Genomic DNA, 20,419 nt, shown 5'->3' with positions numbered 1-20,419 from the left:
TCTAATTGTGTTTTTTAAAACAAATCTTGTGATTGCAATTCAGTATGATATGTTTAAGTCTATTATCTTCTGTATTATTTACTACAAACAAGCAATTAAGCCAGCACAGCACTGATACAGTCACCATCTGGACAACAGGTGGCTAATGATGCATCCATACTTAACTGGTAGAACAATTTGCATGTTATTCTGACTTTTCATTTGTTATTTCAAGACCTTTTTGGACACACTAGATAAATAGTAAATCAATTTGCTTTTTTAAAGATATAATTTCACCCAAAGGTTAATTTAAAAGGAAACCCTTAACTGTATAACAATTAGTATATTACTTACAATGAAATCTGGATGTAATTTCAAAGAAGTTATTTGGTAATTTTCACCCAGTTGACATGACATTCGGGGGTCCTTTTTTTGAAGAAATTTCAAAAAGTTACTTTGTAATTTTCACCTTATTTTTTTTTTTTTTTAAAGATTATTTTTTTGGCATTTTTTGTTGCTTTATTGATAGTGAGAGATAGAAAGGGGGTGATAGAGGGGAAGACATGCGGCAAAGGGAGCTCAGGCCGGATTCAAACCCGGCTCCGCCGCAGCACACGGCATACATGGTTAGCGCTCTACCGGTGTGAGCCACCGGGATGCCCCGTAATTTTCACCTTATTACCGTAAAATTTGCGGACCTGTAAAATAAAGTGTCGGCAGTTGATTGTCAGTGAATCTATGTGATTAATCAGTTTAATTAATCACTTACTGAGCCAAAAGAGTTTACTTGTGTTACTAAATGATGGCTTAAACTAACTCCTCATGGCCTTTGTTGTGTAATGTTACCCCACTGATTGTTTTCACAAATGTAATATTATATTATTCATATCTGAGGACACTACTATTATAATATTGAACATGGATTTACCGACAAGAGTGGAGTCTCAGTGAGTTAGCCTGATGAGAGTAATTTATTTTTATTTAAAATTATACTTATTGTTCTTTATATTGTTAAATTAGTGCTCATAGTTGCCATGTGCCTGATTTACAAACATCAGATATTTATAATAGATCTGTGTTGCCAATAATTGGTCAGAGGCTCCTGACAACATTCTGTACCAGGAGAAAGGTTCAAAAGAGTAAAACAAACAAAACAAAATAGATTTAGTAAATAATTGTAAGTGCATATCAAACATTTACTAAAAAACTTCAAAATGTTCCCTTGGGGAAAAATGTATGAAATCATACATGTTCATGAATGCACCAAGAATAACTGAAGGTTCAGAGCTGTGCACGTGCTTGCATATTCTCGCTGGCAGATTTGTGGAGTGTGTAGTGCTCAGAGAGAGGAAGGTTTCTTATTACCACCTTCTACTTTACTACCACATCAGCTGTCACCCACTTGCAGCTCCTGGCTAAAGCCAGGCACTGTTTAAAAGCCAGCCCACTGCAGGGAAAGCAGAGCTCCTTCAGGGTGGAAAATTAGAAGAAAAAAAAAGGGTCATGTGACTGTAGCAGCCTTCTAGCAGTGCTTGAACATGACCCTGCTCCTTTGGAGGGTTAGCCTGGCTGCCCTGACCCCTGTAGTGAGAAAACTGGGTAACGCTTTAAAATAACGTCCTTAATAATCATTAATTAACAAGTAATAAGGCATTGTTCTCGCTTTAGATCCGGTAGTTGCAAAAAGCATAGTTAACTTATAGTCAACTTATAATAGATGAGCAATAAAGTATATTTTAATATCAATAAGCAAACAAAATAAGATTAATAAAGGCATGGCAAAGACATAATGGGTGGGTCATGGGTGTTTGTAATGCCATTATTAACACTTATATAAGCTTATAAACACACAATAATGTTAATAAGCATCTTGTAAGGACTTACAAGGGCCTTATTACTTGTTAATTAATGGTTATTACAAGGACCTTAAGTTATGCCATATCAAGCTAGCATCACAGAGCACTAAAACTGGAGACATAACCAATGGCTGTGACTGAAATGCTCAGCTGAAAAATGGGCAAAAATAAATTAATTAATTAATTATTAATTTTTATTAATTATTAATTAATTAAATAATATTAAAAAAATATATGTATAAGTGTAAATAAGTATAAATAAATAAATGCTACATGTAAAATGTATATAAAAGGCAAAAGTACAAATACATGTACTATTATCTGCTATACATATTATCTGGCTTACTTTAGCTGTAATATTAATGTTTTATCCAAAATATATTGAGGTAATGGCAGTACTTTTTCCAACTCTGTTTAGTGTTTACAGTCCTCCTCTCAAGCTGCAAATAGCCACAATCACCACCACCGAGAGGATTGGACAGCCTTGTGTTGCCTTAGGCCCCGTTTACACGAGGACGCTTGCGGGTAAAAACGACAAAATATATTTATCGGAAGTGCCTTTCGTTTAGACTGTGACAGCGTTTTTGGGGCTTAAAAAAGCAAAAATCTGAAACCACCCTCCAAAGTGGAAAAGCTGAATCCGCTCCGCCGTAGCATGTCGTCTACACTGCCAAGACGCAAAACTCTGCTCAGATCTGCTCACGTCACGTACGCATTTATGTCACATACATGCTCCAGTACAGGAAAATAAACAAACACGTGGGATTATTTCCATGCATCGGACCTTCAAGCTGCTCTGGCAGCTCTAATAAACTAACAGGAGTCTTTCCACCAAATGTACAGGATATGTACAGATAGTATTAGTGAACAGAGAAGGATCTGTAATTACCTCTATCACATTTTGGATGCACCGATTGGTCGGAGGCGAGCCAGACGGCTTTGGACGAGACCTGGGAGATCTAGTGGATGGTGGAGAACTTTGTGGAAGGAGTAGCTGATGAAAATATGTGGAGTGAAAACTTCCACATGCCCAAAGATGCTGTTATCGCTTTAAGTGATGCCACCTGGCATGCATACAATCCAATTCCACACACTTTTGCGTCACTGTATGCACGTAGATTTCCTCCCGAAAACGCTCGTCTAAACGCGGAATAAAAAGTGAAGACGCAACGCCACTTTTGCGTCTTCTGTTCAGACCGTCATCATGTAAACGTAGCCTTAGAAGCAAAACGTGGACAAAAACCCTTCTTGCTACCCTTGCAAAGTGTAATTGCTGTGCGAGCATGATGCTGAAGATGACTCAGATGAGCAATATACTAAGTCTGAGCCTCTCCCATCTGGATTTTGGCAGTTACACTGTTAAATTGATTTTGATAATAAACAGAGACTAAAGCTGATAGTAAAATTGGGCATGGAAAAGTATGGAAACTATGCCCTTGACAGCACTTCATCAAAGATGAGTTCTCCACTGAATTGCAAGAAGTTTTTACGCCTCACGGTCACCAGTGTGGAGGCATGATGTTTTTGGGTTGCTCATCCATCCGTACATCTGCACATCCGTCTGCCGTCTGTCCAACCACGTGAATGCGATTTCTCATTGACCTTGAGGTAATGTATTCAAGGGTCACTGTGACCACACAAAAAACGTAAGGCCGAAACTTAAAAATCCATAAGCTTATTAGGACAAATTTTCACACAAATGTCTAATATGATAAAATGATGAAGTGAGGGCATTTCATCAACTTCGTTCTGACATCATAATGTTCTACAAAAACACAATTTTTTCCAATATTCACCGCGAGACCCGAAGATAAGGGGATATTGTGAATACTGAGTTGGTGATATTAATGTAAGGTGCCCAACTTGAACCTGTGGGGATCGTATTGATCTTCTGTGCTGCCAGCTGGAAGATGTATGTGAAGCATCTTCATTCTAGGATTTGTAGGTTCTTTGCAGAGAGATCCATACTCATCATTTATCAGAATCAGCTGTATTGGCCAAGCATGTGATCACATAAAAGGAATTTGTATTATATACATATATATTTAATATATGTACATGTGCATATGTATGTATACATACAGCCATGGTAAAAAATATTAGACCATTGTTCAACCGTTGTTCAATTTCTTGTTCATTTTAACGCCTGGTAAAACCAAATATACATTTGTTTGGACAAATATAATGATAACAACAAAAATAACTCATAAGAGTTTAATTTAAGAGCTGATATCTAGACATTTTCCATGGTTTTGGCTAGATATCAGTTCCTAAATTAAACTCTTATGAGCTATTTTTGTCATTATCGTTATATTTGTCCAAACAAACGTACATTTAGTTGTACCAGACATTAAATGAACAAGAAAGCAAGGAGAAAACAAGGGTGGTCTAATAGTTTTTTCCATGACTGTTTATACTCTACAAAGACCAAGCCAAGCATCAAGCACAGGCAGCAACACAAGACATGCAAGCCAGCTGATATTACTTACTAGTCCAGCTCAATGTCTGTCTGCAGCCTTTTATTTCAGGAAGCTCTGTGAAAGCCAGTCAGAGATTTGCTCTTGTCCAGCGGCCACTTGCTCTGTCACTCTCTGCTTTTTTTCCCTTCTTAATATCCTCCATAGCGTCCTCTTTCCTCTCTTTGCCTCTGCCATAATGTCAGTAGAGGCTGCTAAACCTGCTTCTTTTGCCAACTTGCCTTGCTTCGGTTCTGACACAGCACAACGGTGCTTCCCTGCCAGCATGCCCCGCTGCTCACTGCCTGACAGTCCTCCATCCCGCAAAGCCCCAGTTCTAGCAATGGTTAAAACCAACGCTCTACTGCAGGGGTGGGTAACCTTTATTAACTAAGCCACTGTTGGCCAAAAAAAAAAGAGAAAATTGCGGAATGGAGCCGTAAACCTTATATTGAGGCTAAAATGAAAATTAAACAGCCCAGTAAGTCTAAATTGGCCTACCAACATTATTAATAGTCATATTGATTATTTATTAATATGATTATGAAAACTAGTCTATCTCAGGGAACTCAAAATTAAACTCAAAGTTGGCAAAACTTAAAGGTTTAGGTGCCGGGCCAGAGACTTTCATAAGCTCTGAAGCACATTTTAGTTGACTTAAATGTCAAAACTTTTTTAATATTCTGTAAAAAGGCTATACAATTTTACAATTGAGGAATACAAATAGCTTTTGGTCTACACCATTGATAAATGAACATTTTAATGTAAAAATATGTATATCGGTTTTTTTATGTCTCAGCCACGGCGAGCCCCTGCAGACGACCTAAAGAGCCACATGAGGCTCTGGAGCCACAGGTTGGCCACCCCTGCTCTACTGGTTTTCTGACCAGCAGCACCGCTAACCGCTACTGTTAGCAGAGTGTGAATGACAGGCCACCAGTCACTATTCTCCATATTACAGTCAGTGTAGCATCCAAATGATTTTGAAGCAGCAATTTATCTGTAAAATAGTTACATAATGGTTCTTCAGTATTACTTAGGCAAAATGTCCCATCAATATGGTTCTAATATTCCTGAGGCTTTGTCATGACATTGTGCATGTTTAGCATTGAACAGCTATAATAGTCATATCTGATACTGTCAAGCAAGGATTCAGATAATTACTATGATACCAAGTATGAAAGTAAAAACTAAACTTTAAAAAGGTTGTCTTTTAAACCACTCAAATAAAAAGGCATAACAGCGAAATAATAGAAAGGATATTGTTTCACATTTGTGTTAATAAACATAAAGCCAGGCAGGAATGGATTGTGGAGTAAAATGTTTTGGCATTCATCAATCATCATCACAGTTAAACCTCACAAGTTTTCTTGCCTATACTGAAGAACATGTGGCAGCAAGGCAACTAACTACAGGTGCATCTCAATAAATTAGAATATGATGGAAAAGTCAATTTCCAGTAGTTCAAGTCTTTTGTAATATTCAATTTTTTTGAGACACTGAAATTTAGGTCTTCATTAAATATAAGCCATTATCATTATTATAATTAGAATAAATAAACACATAAAATGTTTCATTCTGTGTGTAATGGATCTATATAATGTATTATTCCACTTTTTGTATTGAATTACTGACATAAATAAACTTTTCTATGATGTTCTTATTTACTGAGATGAGTTGACTTTGTACTATGGTTCATTAGAATTCTTTCCACGATACTTTGATGTAATAGATGTTCCACTGTTCTCTTTGCTGAAAGTAAAACAGTATGCTGTGCTTTACATTTACAATGACGCCTTATTCTATGTTTTATTTCTACTAAATAAAATTAAAACCTGTAAATATGATTTCTTCCCTGTGACATGCAGTGTGAACATTTCTTTCCTTATTAATCTTCACTCCAATCTCTCACTTTTCTCATGATCTTGACAGACCATCCACGTGGCCATCGTATGTGCAGGTTACAACGCCAGTCGAGATGTGGTGACTCTGGTTAAATCTGTCCTTTTCCACAGGTACAGCAATGTTCCTTTTTACTTCTCACCCTTTTTATCCATCCATCCATCCATCCATCCATCCATCCATCCATCCAATGAGCACGCCATCCATCCATCCATCCATGCATGCATCCATCCATCCATCCATCCATCCATCCATCCAATGAGCACTCCATCCATCCATCCATCCATCCAATGAGCACTCCATCCATCCATCCATCCACCCATCCATCATCCATCCATCCATCCATCCATCCAATGAGCACGCCATCCATCCATCCATCCATGCATGCATGCATCCATCCATCCATCCATCCAATGAGCACTCCATCCATCCATCCATCCATCCATCCATCCATCCATCCATCCATCCATCCATCCATCCATCCATCCATCCATCCATCCATCCATCCATCCATCCATCCAATGAGCACTCCATCCATCCATCCTTTTCCACAGATACAGCAATGTTACTTCTCACCCTTTTTATCCATCTTTTTATCCACCCATCCATCCATCCATCCATCCATCCAACGAGCACTCCACACACATGGAGGGCTACAGCTGACGGCACAGTAAATAAAGGGATGGTTTCTGGGGAGCAGAGGAAAACATTAGACAGGAGTACAGCCGTCATACAAAATGTAAAGACAATGACCCTTGAAGCAGGATATAGAGTTTGCAGATTCATCAGATGACAGATGTTTTGGACACAAAACGCCTTTTTAATCTGAGTACTGGGCACTAGCAGCATAGCTGGTATTCTAACCTTTGAGTGACAAATATCCGAGTGAACAGACGCCTGAGAGGGTGGCCTGTTAGACTGTCATCTGATAGTTTGGGGCATTCTGCTGAGTGACTGAAAAGATTGGGCGATAAGCTGACTTGCAGCTTTTATCAAATAGTCTTTCTGTATTTCTTCCCTATATTGTGATGAAATATTGAATATGCTGTAAATTCCCTGTGAAACAAGATTCAAATGATCTATGCTTTAGTTACTGTACTATACTGTCAGTTCATTTCCAGTAGCAGTATGTTGTTTGGACGACACTCTATATCAAAAACTAGCCACCTGTTCATCTCTTGTCTCAGTGATGGAGAACCCTGTAGAATTGCTCTCACTGTGTGACTGATGTAGTCCCTTCTGAAAGATTACCTCTTTCTGGTTTATTCATTTGGGCCTCTCATAAGGGTTGGGAAGGTATTAAGTATGAATATATGATATTTTCTTTGCAAATATATATATATCTTGTAAAGATAGAAGTATGTTTGTGGCCATCATACTTGGAATCTTGGGGCGCTTGCACAACCCAAAGTTTAGTCCATTTTAATTGAACTCTGGTGGTTAAATCCTTGTTATGGTTCATTTGGTCGCTTGTGAACGACCAATCGTAGTATGGTGCAGACCAAAACAAGTGGTGCAAGACCACTTGCAGAGAGGGTCTCCGTCCATTTCCAAACGGACCTTAGCGCGATCTGATTGCACTGTGAACGTAATCTGACCTAATTAAAGGAAATTAACCAAAATGATAAGCTCAACAGGAGCTTGTTCTGACCGTTTCTCTCTAAATTAGTTTGGTGAACAGCAGAGCAGATGATGTCCCAATAATCAAACATACTCAGTTTGCGATTGGTTCCATGCTGTTTTGTTTATTTCTGTGTTTACATTTTTCCCCGCCAACTGTCAACCAATAAGAAGTCAAAGTGTGGGTATATTTCCAGCCCTCCACTTTCGCACATGCCCCTCTTCAAATCTTTTATTTTTATTTGGTCCACTTACATTTCTGCACCGTGAAAGCAAACCAAACTGAATACAAAACAAACCAAATGTATCAATTTTACTCTGAACAGTACCTTTTTTTTATAAACATACTTTGAGGAATGAAAATGTTCTTCTCCAAGATCCCTTATCTGTTATCAAAAAAAAACAAAAGCTTTCAATTGTTGTATTTGTATATTTATATATTTATTTATGTTCGCTTCAGAATCTTGAATCTAGAAATGTAGAAATCTGGCCAGGCATTTAATGCCATACTTTGATACTTGATAATGCGGGGTAGTTTTGGTTTGTATCAAAAGATACATGATGTTTGATACCCAACCCAGGTCAGAGTCAATTTACTTGTCATGGAGAGTATATTTAGCCTGTGAAACCAGCCGTATTATGTTATCTGAGGCTATGGAGAAGTTTTAAAAAGCACACTGGAAGGATGCTATAAAGTTATGTGGATGAAAATACAGTATCTCTACACATAGAGGATTAATTCATTTGTGGTTTGGCTATGCGCATAGAACTTGTTATCAATTCAAAAAGAATATAACCATGCTGTATATATGCGAAGGAGCAGAAACTGTACAGCTTTATTTTTTTAAATACATGACATAACCTTCCATTCATGTTTCTCTAGCCGATTGCTTTATATTTGTATTTATCTTTATTTTATTTTTTGTTGTTGTTTTTGTTATATGAAAAACTCAATAAAGATATTGAACACAAAAAAGAATATAACCAGATGTATCATTTAGCCTAACTAAATACATAAATCGCATGTACAATGTAAATATCCCTAATAGGCTAGCTATTCAATGTAAATTGTAAATAATTAACTAGAAAAACTCATAGGCAGCTAATTCAGACATTATTTCCCTTTTTTTTAAATAGAATACATAGATAGAATAGACAGATTGGCCCTTTTACCGTAGTTGTAGTAAATAACTCTCTATGAGAACTTTAACTAATTTGAGTCAGGATGATGCAGTTAAAAGGCGTAGAATTTATTCATGTTTGTGTGTGTGTCCACAGGCGGAACCCACTACATTTCCATTTCATCACAGACTCCATTGCTCAGCAGATCCTGTCCTCTCTGTTCCATACCTGGATGGTCCCTGCCGTCAGGGTCAACTTCTATGATGCAGATGAGCTGAAGGTGAGAAACCAGACACCTTACTTTAATTATTTGGAGAACATATTGGCTCTGTTACACAATGTTGTTATATAAATTACACTTTTTTAAAATTAATTTGATTTAAAAGCACATGCTATTCGTACACTTTATTATAGTTTAATTTATCCATATCTTTCATATTATAATATTGTTTGGGCAAGCACCTTTCCTACTACACTCCATAGAATTTTGGTTCTTCAGAAACGTTTTGTTAGGATGGCAACCCGATCTGTGTCACATGCCTCATCTGTACCTCTTTTTCAGAAACTTCAGATAGTTACTGTTCATGATATCAATATTTCTCAAATATGAGTTATTATTTTTAAGGTATATTCAGATCATGAAAAACTTTCCAAAGCACTTTAAGTGCTTTAGTTATTTTAAATGTAATTCTCTGGTTCACTCTTATCCAACGCGTCAATCTTTAGATCTTCGTCCTCCAAGATTTCTTACATGCAGAGGTCAATTTATTGTTCAATTTAGGGGGACTAAATGATGGAATACATTTTTCCCATCTGGCAAAGGACTCCATCTCTATAAAATGTTTCAAAAGATGTCTAAAAGCCCATTTAACTGCTGTTTTAAAATTCTATTTCACACACACAAATACACTGTTATATCATGTTCATTTTTGTTTTTATTTTTGTTATTGTCATTATAACTTGTTGTTGATTTTACATATGTTTTTTTCTATTATCTCTGTGTTTTCTGCCTCACCCTGCACTTTACACTATTTGTTGTCTTTGTCATTTTATGTAACTTCTAACAAATAAACCTGAACCTAAACCTAATCCCAACCATGCTTTGGTGTGTTTCAGTCTGAGGTGTCATGGATCCCCAACAAACATTACTCTGGAATCTACGGCCTGATGAAGCTGGTGCTTACTAAGACGTTGCCATCCGACCTGCAGAGAGTAATCGTCTTGGATACAGACATCACATTTGCCACTGACATTGCTGAACTCTGGGCTGTCTTCCACAAGTTCAAAGGTAATAAAGCTCCTATTTTCAAACTCAATGAAATGTAACTGTAAGTGCATGAATATCTTTCAAAGGGTTTGACCAGTATGGCAGTTACAAGTAGTCTGTCTTGACACAATGATGGTAACTTTGTGTGCTAATAACAATTACCAGTTTAACCCTTTATCGGGCGAAGAACCGTATTTGGTAACTTCAGCGGATATCCAAAATAAAAGATAAAAATATTTTGAGGAAAAAGTTGCGCACTGTACTGCTACTGAGCTAACTGTTAGCTTATTAGCACTGTGCTACTGTGCACCTCGTTCCGCAAAGCAGGACTGCACTATGAAAAGGCAGAAAATCACGCCTTTGCAAGATCACTATGAACACCCTAAGGCGAAAAGCACTCTGAAAGGGGCTTATGTTTATTGTCGCTTGTGACTACTCGCTACTTCGCCAGCTTTTAGAAATGGCGCCTGTTGTTTTGCCATCGAGTACTACATCATATCCTGCTTAGCGTTCTATCCAATCAGCAACCAGGATTTTTTCAGGTGAGAGAAACGGCCCTGCTCTTTGACAGGGCCAAAAAAAGTCTGGTCACACGACCGCTCTGGATGGCTCATATTCAAATTCAAATTGTTTCTGTGCAAGTTATTGTATTAGTCTTGGTTACATAACTTGACGTTGGATGTTAGTCTTGCCCGACACAGACAAAACGTTGCATGCAATTCAATTCTGCCTTTACTTATTCAATTTAACCTGGAACATTAAAGCACATACAATATACTTTGAATTCCTCTTCAGAGTCTGTGTAAAAGACAATTTAAAGTTGGTTTGTTCTCCAAGGCAAGAAAAAGACCTCCTCCCCTCCACCACCTTCATTTCTAGAATGTTGTTATGAGTGATATGCCAATCGCTTCTATGAAAATTCTTTAAAGCATTATAAAATTTTAACATGGCAGTTTGGTCATCATTTTTAAGTTCATTATTAATCAAATTGATAGTTTAGTGACTTCATGAGAGTTATTTAGGTGAATAGGCTATCTTTTCTCTGTTGTACAGAGTGGTGCCCCATCTATAGGTGACTTAGAGTAAATCGAGTAAAAAAAATGATCATATTTAAAAAAAAAAAAAAAAAATGATTAATGACTTTGATAGCCATCTAAACACACTTTTTGAACCAAGAGAACCACACACGTTTTGTTCAGGGTCAAGGGATATGAAAACCCCAACAATGTCTCCTAACTTCCTTCACCTCCTGTTTAAAATCAGCTAATACCTTGTCGTGGCAATTTTGACAACTGCACTAAGTTAATGGGTGAGCTGGCCAAACACAAAGCACTCAATACTCTGTTCAGCAAGTTTTATTAGCACATTCGTATTCCATACACCGCACAATTCCGAATGGCTCTTTTACAGTACAACAAAGTCCCGTACACCGCTCGACTTATATCTGTTGTAGTTCCCAGCATTGATTCTTCAGTAAGCCTCAATGTGGCCCGATCTTCCTGCCCTGTTCATCACATCAGGACAGAGCCCACTGGTCTACATGTTCCCCTCTCTCATGGTGTTATCAGAGTTAAGTTCACAGAGTGAGTTCCCACAATGCCTTGCGTTTTGAATATCAAGTAGGTCACCGCCTACTTCGTGTCCCACCATGCAGGAAACACCAAATTTCCTTCACAACCGCTTACTATCAGAATAAGATCTGTAGATCCACTGATGCTCGGAAAACAGATTCTGCTTCAAATCTCTCCTATATCTGTCAACATGGCTCCACAAACCTCTTTTCTCCCACTGACTGAGGAGGAACCTTCAAACGCCTACTAGATTCTAGATCAACAACATGCCCACTGGACCAGATACCATCCAACCTCCTACAAACCATTTCCTCTGTACTGATTCATCATTTGTGGAGAAATCGAAACTGTGAATCACTGTGTAGGATGGTTCTTATTGAATCAATATGCTGTTTAGATCAGCTGGATAGAAGGTGTATGTTACATAGGTGGGGTTCTTTTGATAAGTTTGGTGAAAAAAGCTCTCCATCTTTTCATCTTTCATCTTGCAACTACTGTATGTGTGCAGTAAATGAAAGTAGTTTTGTAAAAATTGACAAAAGATAGCTTGAGAGAGAAGATGAAACCCTGGCTGCTGTCAAATCTCAGCACACCTAGCCAGTAAAGTGGGCATGATTGTGGGGTTCAGCTGCCAGCATGCTTCATCAAAACTGCTTGTTGGATGTTGGAACATCTTGGGAAACCTCCTCCCTCCACAGCTTTTTCCACATCAAATTAGGCAGTGCTGTGCCCAACCGTTTCTGTGACTTTCAAAATCAGATAATCCGTCATTCATATGAGAAAGGAACCAGAGTTTGAACTTCTTTCTCATATTTGTCTTTTCATTCGTTATATTACACACTATTTCTGTCAGTTTTCATTTGAACACTATAAATGCCTTCCTGAAAAGACTGTCTGAAAATATGCTGTTATATTACATATTAAAAAAACAACATGACATTTAACCCCTGTCTATGACTCATTTTCTACTCCACCTTCCAGTGAGGCTGTTCAAAAAGACATTTGCATTTCAACATGGTCAGACAAAACGACTGACAAAGTACTGAGTATCTTTTAAAAGAGCCATCCATAAGACTTGCTCATTTTTATATTTATTTATTTTTAGAAGCCAGTCTGGGGTAACTGGGTAACATTTTATCCAGGAAATAATCACTGAGAGGAATGATGGGGTAAGATTTGGATTGGTAAGATCTATTGGTTGGATATCCGAGTTGTTCTGGCAAACATCACACTTTGCTTTCCCGTTTTTTATGTCAGAAAAGTGCATCCAGATGCTGTTGCATATTCTTTGGCTCATTTTGTCTTAGACCGATGCAGTACTGACTACTGAGACACTCACATGAAGGCAGGCCACAGACTGCAGGTGAACACAGGCCTGGAGGGTTACTGGTGCCGCCTCATTCCAGTAGGTGGACCCTGCCAAATCATCACTACTGGACTGAAATGGAACCAGCACCTCCAACACCTACGAACCGGCTGCTGATGGAAACCCCAGGATGCCTGTAACTGTGACAACTGACAAGCCTCTGGAGCATGGGCATAAGGATGTGGAATGACAGAAGAAATCCCTCAACAGGAAGTTTTTGGTCATGCAATATTTGCATATCAAATAAGCACACCACGTGTTCTCTGTGCCTGTTCTCGGTCTCACTCAGTAGAGTAAAGGGTGAGCTTGTGTGTGCATGCTGTGTGAAACACAGCGATTTAAAAAAAGAAAAGAAAAAAGAGCGACTCGCAACTGCAACTCGATTCTCATCGTTGTTTAAGACTCTGGATAGGTTCTGGATGCTGTGAGACATTTAGACATTCAGTCACATGTCACACCGCTGCTCATTAAGCTCCACTGGCTACCTGTTGCAGCCCGCATCAAATTAAAATCTCTAATGCTGACCTATAAAGTTGTCTCCGGTACTGCTCCTACCTACCTGAACGCCCTGATTCAGACATATGCTACCTCACGACCGCTGCACTCTTCCAATGAACGGCGCCTGGCTCTGCCCCCCTTTGGTCCAAGGCAACCCAGACTCTTTCTGTTCTTGTTCCCCGCTGGTGGAACACACTACCAGTTCCAACCAGATCAGGGGCGTCCCTCTCTACCTTTAAAAAAAAAAAAAAAACTCCTGAAGACCCAGCTCTTCAGACGGCATCTTCTCTCCTAGCACCACAAGAAAATTCTATTCCTTAAAGAATTGTCACTAGCACTTATTGATGCACTAATAGCTCTTATTGCACTATACCTTGTTTGTTTGTTTTTATTCTTCCTGTAAGTTGCTTTGGATAAAAGTGTCTGCTAAATGACTAAATGTAAATGTAAATGTCAGACAAGCACTTCTTTTGAGTATACTTAGACCTTAATGGTATTAGAGAGGACAGTGAGGAGTTGTGGAGACGAGTCCTGTGGGTATGTCCTTGCAGAGTAGAGAAAAGCATAAAGATTGAAGAAGGCACAGGAGGAGGGAAGGATGCAGTGGTGAGTCACTTCAAAGATTTATAGGTAGTGCTTTCCAATAGTGCACTGCAGCCAGCAGGGGTTTGGATCAATTTTAATAAGCAGTTGACTCCATTGCAGGACCTCTGCCACCCACTCCCTTTGCTGTCCAGTCTGGCTGAACTGTCTAGCCCCATTATCTTTAAAGCATCACAACACTCAAGGAAGACACATTCAATAAATGTTACTCCCAGGCTTTAGCGTTTTAATGACTTATAAAGATAATTAGTAAGGCTGACAGAATGCCATGAGTTAGCTAGGCCAGTTCTCTTTTTATCTGCTCTTTAGCTTTATCAAGCTCATGTAAGATACCAGCATGGAAGGCATAATGATAGTGTTAATTGATTCAAAGAAGGCATGTATTAATTAGGGATGGGTAGCGTCAGGATTTTATCGAAACTACACTGTAAAAAAAGATAAACAATAGCTACTCAATAAAATTGAGGCAACAGATTGCATGCAATATTATTAATTCATCTAAACTAAGTTACAAGTTAAGTTAATAACAACTTAACATGAAGTGCCTGTCAATTAAAAACGTATTAATTCTATTTTGTTGGATTCATTCAAAATTCTCTTGATTTAGAATTATATACACAAAAAGATTATATTTAATGTGGTCAAAAGAAGTAGATTCTATTTCAAACATTTTTATATTAAAGTTACTTAAACAACTGCCTTAAAATCAAGGACACATTTATATTTAATACATTTTATCAAATATATCAAGAAAAATGAACTGACTACAGAATAATTTATTACAGTGTAGTACTTTTAGCAGTACTCCTTAAAGAGCTGGCTCTTTATATACTTTATGTGCCGTAATTTGTGGTACTGACACACAACCTCTTCTGCCGTTTATCTTGGAGAACTTGTTGGTAGAATCATCTGTGAAGTTTGTCCCAGAAAACAATTTTTCAATCAAGTTCTAATTGTCATGCTTAGTCATCACCTAGATAGCAGATCTTTGTTTGCCTATCTGAAGGGCCTGCCTGTTCTCTGCTGCATGCTCCAGAAAGCTCTCATTAATCTTCCTTAAAGCCTTCATTAAAACTGCCACCACTACACTCACTCTATCTCCTGCTTCACGCCTATCTCCTCAACCTTTATCTCTGCTCAGCCTGCCTTTCATAATCTGTTGGCCTCATGACCATGTTACATTCCTTTCCCACTTATCACTTGAATCTCTTGAATCTCTTCTTATTGTTTTATCCTGCCTCCTCACCTGTGCTCTCAATACCTTTTGTCTAGTGGCTCAAAAACTTTAAATTCCTTGTATTGTTGAGTACTGAACAACAGTCTTGCTGTGAGGTGAAAGTGCTAACCATTACACCACCGTGAAGCCAACTCAACTTTAACAGTTGAGAGGGAGAAAATGGTTGGTGCTCTATGGTTGATACTGTTTCTATATCACCCTTTCTTTGACTTTTCTGTACTGCAGTTTATTATTTATTGTGTGATATATATATATACATATATATATATATATATATATATATATATCTGATAAACTATCCATCCATCTAGGGGTGTGCCATATCGTATCGTTCACGATAATACCGGTATATTTTTTTTTATGGGTAAAAAAAATGCATATCACGATATTGGCAACATGCCCTACTTCTTGACAAAGTGGCGTAAGGATTTCCTATTAATTACCTAGACCTTGGTGGCCCGCCAGAGTCTCTTGTGCTGCTCTAATGTCACATTTCAAGCTACTGAAAGTATATCTACACTATTCATAACATAAAGTTATTTTGCGTTGTGTCTCTGCTCAGCAGTGTCTGTCACCCGTCAGTCAGTCAAAACCCCGACCCTCCTCTCTGTCCTCCTCCGAGACATGCGCACGCATTCACACACGCGCACTGAATATACGCCGTTCGTTAGCCGCGAGCTAACATTAGCTAACAATTAAAGTTGTTTTAATCACAAAAAGCTACTATTACTTCCTGTCGCTTCACAAATGCAGCTTTCAAAATAAGAGCACAGAATCCACCACAGAAATTACAAGAAGACTGTCAAAATAAGATGCCTTAAATAAAACATAGAAGAACCTTTATTCTCCTTTACAATAATTAATTAAAATAGGCAATGATGTGTTTGTGAGGTGTTTGCTCACATTTAGCTCTCAAAGTGGACGAGATTGATCACATTGTACTATAAAATGTACAAAATTTTCTCCCAGGGGGCCCCGGACCCCCTAGAAGGTTATTTTTTATTATTATTCGCTAATACTCAAGTAAGTAATTTTTTTTGTATTTGGCAACTGTTGAGATTTGCAATTTACACTACATTTAGATTTATGATTGATTTTTATTTTGTTGTACAATTTTTATTTATTTATATGGACTAAAAAATAATTTTCTATATATTTTTCAGTATTTTTGATATCGTCAAGAATATCGTTATCGAGATAATACTCTGAAATATCGTGATAATCTTTTAGGGCCATATCGCCCACCCCTACATCCATCCAATATAATTAACCACTTATCCGAATTTGGGTCACGGTGAGCTGGAGCCAATCCCAGCAGATATTGTGGACTATCAGACTATCTCAGTCACAGGTAGCGGCTAACTGATGCTAGCGGCTAACTGATGCTAGCGGCGCTGCTTGTTACAGCTACAAGAGTAGCCATGAGCGTACCAATCTTATATACAGTCTATAGTACCAATGCTAACTGAAAATTGTGGTCACAACATTAGCTAACATTCATAGCGGCGTTACAATCATGCCAGAGAAATTCAGAGTTGAGCAAACTCAAAAACAAAACTTAAAATATTTATTTTAATTGTCCAACTTAAAATTTTAGCGAAGTTGGTTGCCTTGAAATTTTGAGTTCACCCAACTTCTCTTTTTTTGCAGTGTAGATGTAGGGGATGTGAAAAAGCAGTAATGGTGTTGTGTTTGTTGTGTTTTAGGTCAACAGGTTCTTGGTCTGGTGGAGAACCAGAGTGACTGGTACCTTGGGAACCTGTGGAAGAACCATCGACCCTGGCCAGCTCTGGGCAGAGGCTTCAACACTGGTGAGAACAGGAGGACATTGTGTTATCATATAAGCATGGTGGGGCTGTCCCTGTTACATACTGTAATTAATAGTAACTTACATTAATATTCTATTTTCAAAAAATGAATGCATGATTTTTGAGTGTCCTTCACGGCACATAAGACATTTTTACATGAACAAAATGTTCAAATAAATGTTCATGAACTGAAAACACACGGTGAAAGGATCAAAGGCCCCAAATCATAAGCTTCTTTATCATCTATTTTCTTGAAAATGGGACCATTATTTTCACAATTAACATCAAATTGTCTTGAAGAATATTTGAAACAAGCGATTGAGACCATAGTGTTGTCATGAGAATGTTTTCTGAGGTGATAAATCAAGTGAGATATCGTCTCATTTTGTATTGAGATAGACAGGACCGAAGTTCCTTTGCAAAGTCCGTTAACGACGCCAGTTGGAATTTTTGATAGAATGCAGCTCAATGTACTTCCTGGTTTGCTTCACTGCTCAGACCCGGAGGTTGCTGCCTGGTATAGACGGGTGTCATGTGTACAAACAATACTGGAGTGAAAGTTATCCATCCTGACTTCCCATTTTTTGATTGACACCCACGGATGAGGGCTGTCTTATGTATGAAGGCTGTCTTGTGTAGCCTACATGCTAGTGTCTGTAATAGGAAAACATTTGGTTGCTGTCCAAGTTCTTGTATATTCAGAGTTCCTTTTTTCCTCTTATAATTTAATTTAAAAGCCTTACAGTGACATTAAACAGCAGTGAAGCAGCAAGGACATACTGCATTTGCAAAGGCATTGATGAAATATCCAGGCATTCCATTACACTTTGTTATTTTCCCCCCCTGTTTATATTTTTCCCTTACTCTAATCCAGCGTGTCCTTTTCTTCAGGAGACTTCTAGCTCTCTCTCTCTTCTGTTTGGAGCTGGAGGAATGATCGTGCTATTGACTTTTGCTGCAGCTCCATGAATTTTACAGCAGATACAGTTCAGTGGTAGCTGTGCAAAACTCACCTGAACATGTCTGTTTTGTAAAGGTTCAGTGTTCTGCTCTTAACAGTGTGATTGCATACCGCAGAAATACAAATGCATGTGTTGCTTTAATGCAGAATAGCAATTTGACAAAGTCTTCGGTTCAACTGGGCCTGGTCAACTTTGTGGCTGAGGCAACAGATGGGGCACAGCGGGGTGTGAAAAGATGGTTTGCTTGATTTGATTGATTTGGAAAAGAATATTCACCATGTCTCTTTCCCGAAAATTGTCTGCTTGATTTTATTTGTAGCAGCCCAGAACATTATTTTATTAGCCTAACTGTGTGTGTGTGTGTGTGTGTGTGTGTGTGTGTGTGTGTGTGTGTGTGTGTGTGTGTGCGCAAATGTGCGCATATGTGCACTTTCCAGGGGTGATTTTGCTTCTCCTGGATCGTCTGCGGAAGCTGAGATGGGAGCAGATGTGGAGGCTCACTGCAGAGAGAGAGCTAATGAGCATGCTGTCCACCTCCCTGGCAGACCAGGTAACACACACACTCACACACACACACACACACACAACCTCACACCTATGTTTTACATGGGCAAATCACATAAACACCTGTGCTTGTTGCGAGACCCTGTTTGACCACATATTTTTTAGGCTCTGCTGCTAATATAGATTGTGGCAAGTCTTTTATTTCTGCCATTGCTACCTAATGGAACTGCAGTTAAAATAAGCTACAGTAAGGCTTGTGTATGTTAATGAGGATGAGATAAACACCCGTTAAATGCAGCCTCCAAATTCCTGTAGTGGAAAAATGTGGGGAGTAAGAGGTTTCAGATGGAGCACAACAGTGCTGTGTGAAGCAAAGAAAAAAAATCCCACTTCTTGTTTTTGATGATGATCAAATGGTTTGCTTCTTAAGGCATTGTAGCTTATGGCTTGTAAAGTGCAGCAAAAATCCAAATCCAACACAGAGGTAGAATTTTGCATGTCAAGTCTCCAGAAAACAGCAATTTATTCACATTTACTCCCTAGATCAGCACTTCCCAGCTATGATACAATCAAGAACAACATAACGGGTTTTATTGGGTTGTGGTTACGCTTAAGTTGCAGCATGCTCCGTCCCACCGTTACAGCATCAGAATAAGGTTGGGCTGTGTCCGATGATCTCCATAACTTTTCGATGACGACTACCCCACTTTCACACCAACTGGATTGGTTTTCCAACTGTGCAGAGCAGAGAGAGTAAACAGGGTTTGACTTTGTCCCATCAGCAGCCTTTTTCCTTCCTTTTACAACTTTTCCTTTCGCCTTTCCTGTCTTCGCTGTTATCCTAACATTTAACATAAATGACTATCTTGTTTTGTGCCAGACCATAGACTGTATATAAATAATGGACATAGTCACCCTGATGTCACCCATTGGTTTGTGGACTGCCCGTTGGAAGCATTGTGGATACGCATTGTTCTGCTTCTCTTATGATGACGGCTCGCATTGTTAGCGATCTGTCAAAAGGGTCATCAAAGGGAGCCACTCCCCAAATCATACGACTCTTTATCTTCTATTTTCTTCTAAATTGGGCCATTATTTACACTATTAACATCATCACATTTCATTGTCTTGAAAAAGATTTTTTACTAGCGATCGTGACCATAGTGTTGTCCTAAAAAAATTCTGAGGTAATAAATCAAGTGAGAAGTTTTCTTGTTTTGTCTTGAGATGAATGGACAGGAATGCTTTTGCAGCTGCCATCAGCGCCCCTGTTGGAATTTTCAGTAAAATGCAGCTAAAGGCACTTCCTGGTTTGCCTCCCTGCTCAGACCCGGAGGTTGCCGCCTGTGCCTGACCTTTAACTGCCTCAACACTTTTGACTTTTAACTTGGTCGAAAAACACATTCTACAAACTACTTCATCTCTAACATGACCTGTCATTGAATGTTAATTTTAGGGCTTTGATTGAATTCACCATTCAGACCTCCAACCACTTATTTTTATGCTTCACTGCAGAAAGGACACATTACTTCCTTCATCAACATTGAACATAATTGGTAATCATCAATATCAGTCAATAACAGCATCATCCAAAGTGGACTGATACTGGGCTGTGTTCTAGGTGTATTACAGTGTAAGCAAAAAGCTGGTGTGGACCAATGCAGCAGC

The 20,419-nt window shown here is 38.5% G+C and overlaps 1 protein-coding gene across 2 annotated transcripts in view; it reads left to right on the top strand.

The window, feature by feature from the left end:
- Positions 1–20,419, top strand: part of large1 (LARGE xylosyl- and glucuronyltransferase 1) — a 79,920-nt gene that overhangs the window by 42,486 nt on the left and 17,015 nt on the right. Inside the window, exons 4-8 of one of the 2 annotated variants that reach the window (XM_059325785.1) lie at positions 6,224–6,306; positions 9,092–9,215; positions 10,052–10,223; positions 17,184–17,288; positions 18,685–18,797. In XM_059325785.1, the coding sequence (XP_059181768.1) occupies positions 6,224–6,306; positions 9,092–9,215; positions 10,052–10,223; positions 17,184–17,288; positions 18,685–18,797 (597 nt within the window). The remainder of the gene's footprint in view (positions 1–6,223; positions 6,307–9,091; positions 9,216–10,051; positions 10,224–17,183; positions 17,289–18,684; positions 18,798–20,419) is intronic. The other variant, XM_059325786.1, reaches the window with a different exon arrangement.

This window comes from Centropristis striata, chromosome 22 (genome assembly GCF_030273125.1).
Source record: "Centropristis striata isolate RG_2023a ecotype Rhode Island chromosome 22, C.striata_1.0, whole genome shotgun sequence".
Classification (NCBI taxonomy): Eukaryota; Metazoa; Chordata; class Actinopteri; order Perciformes; family Serranidae; genus Centropristis; species Centropristis striata.
This window is presented reverse-complemented; position numbering and strand designations above follow the sequence as displayed.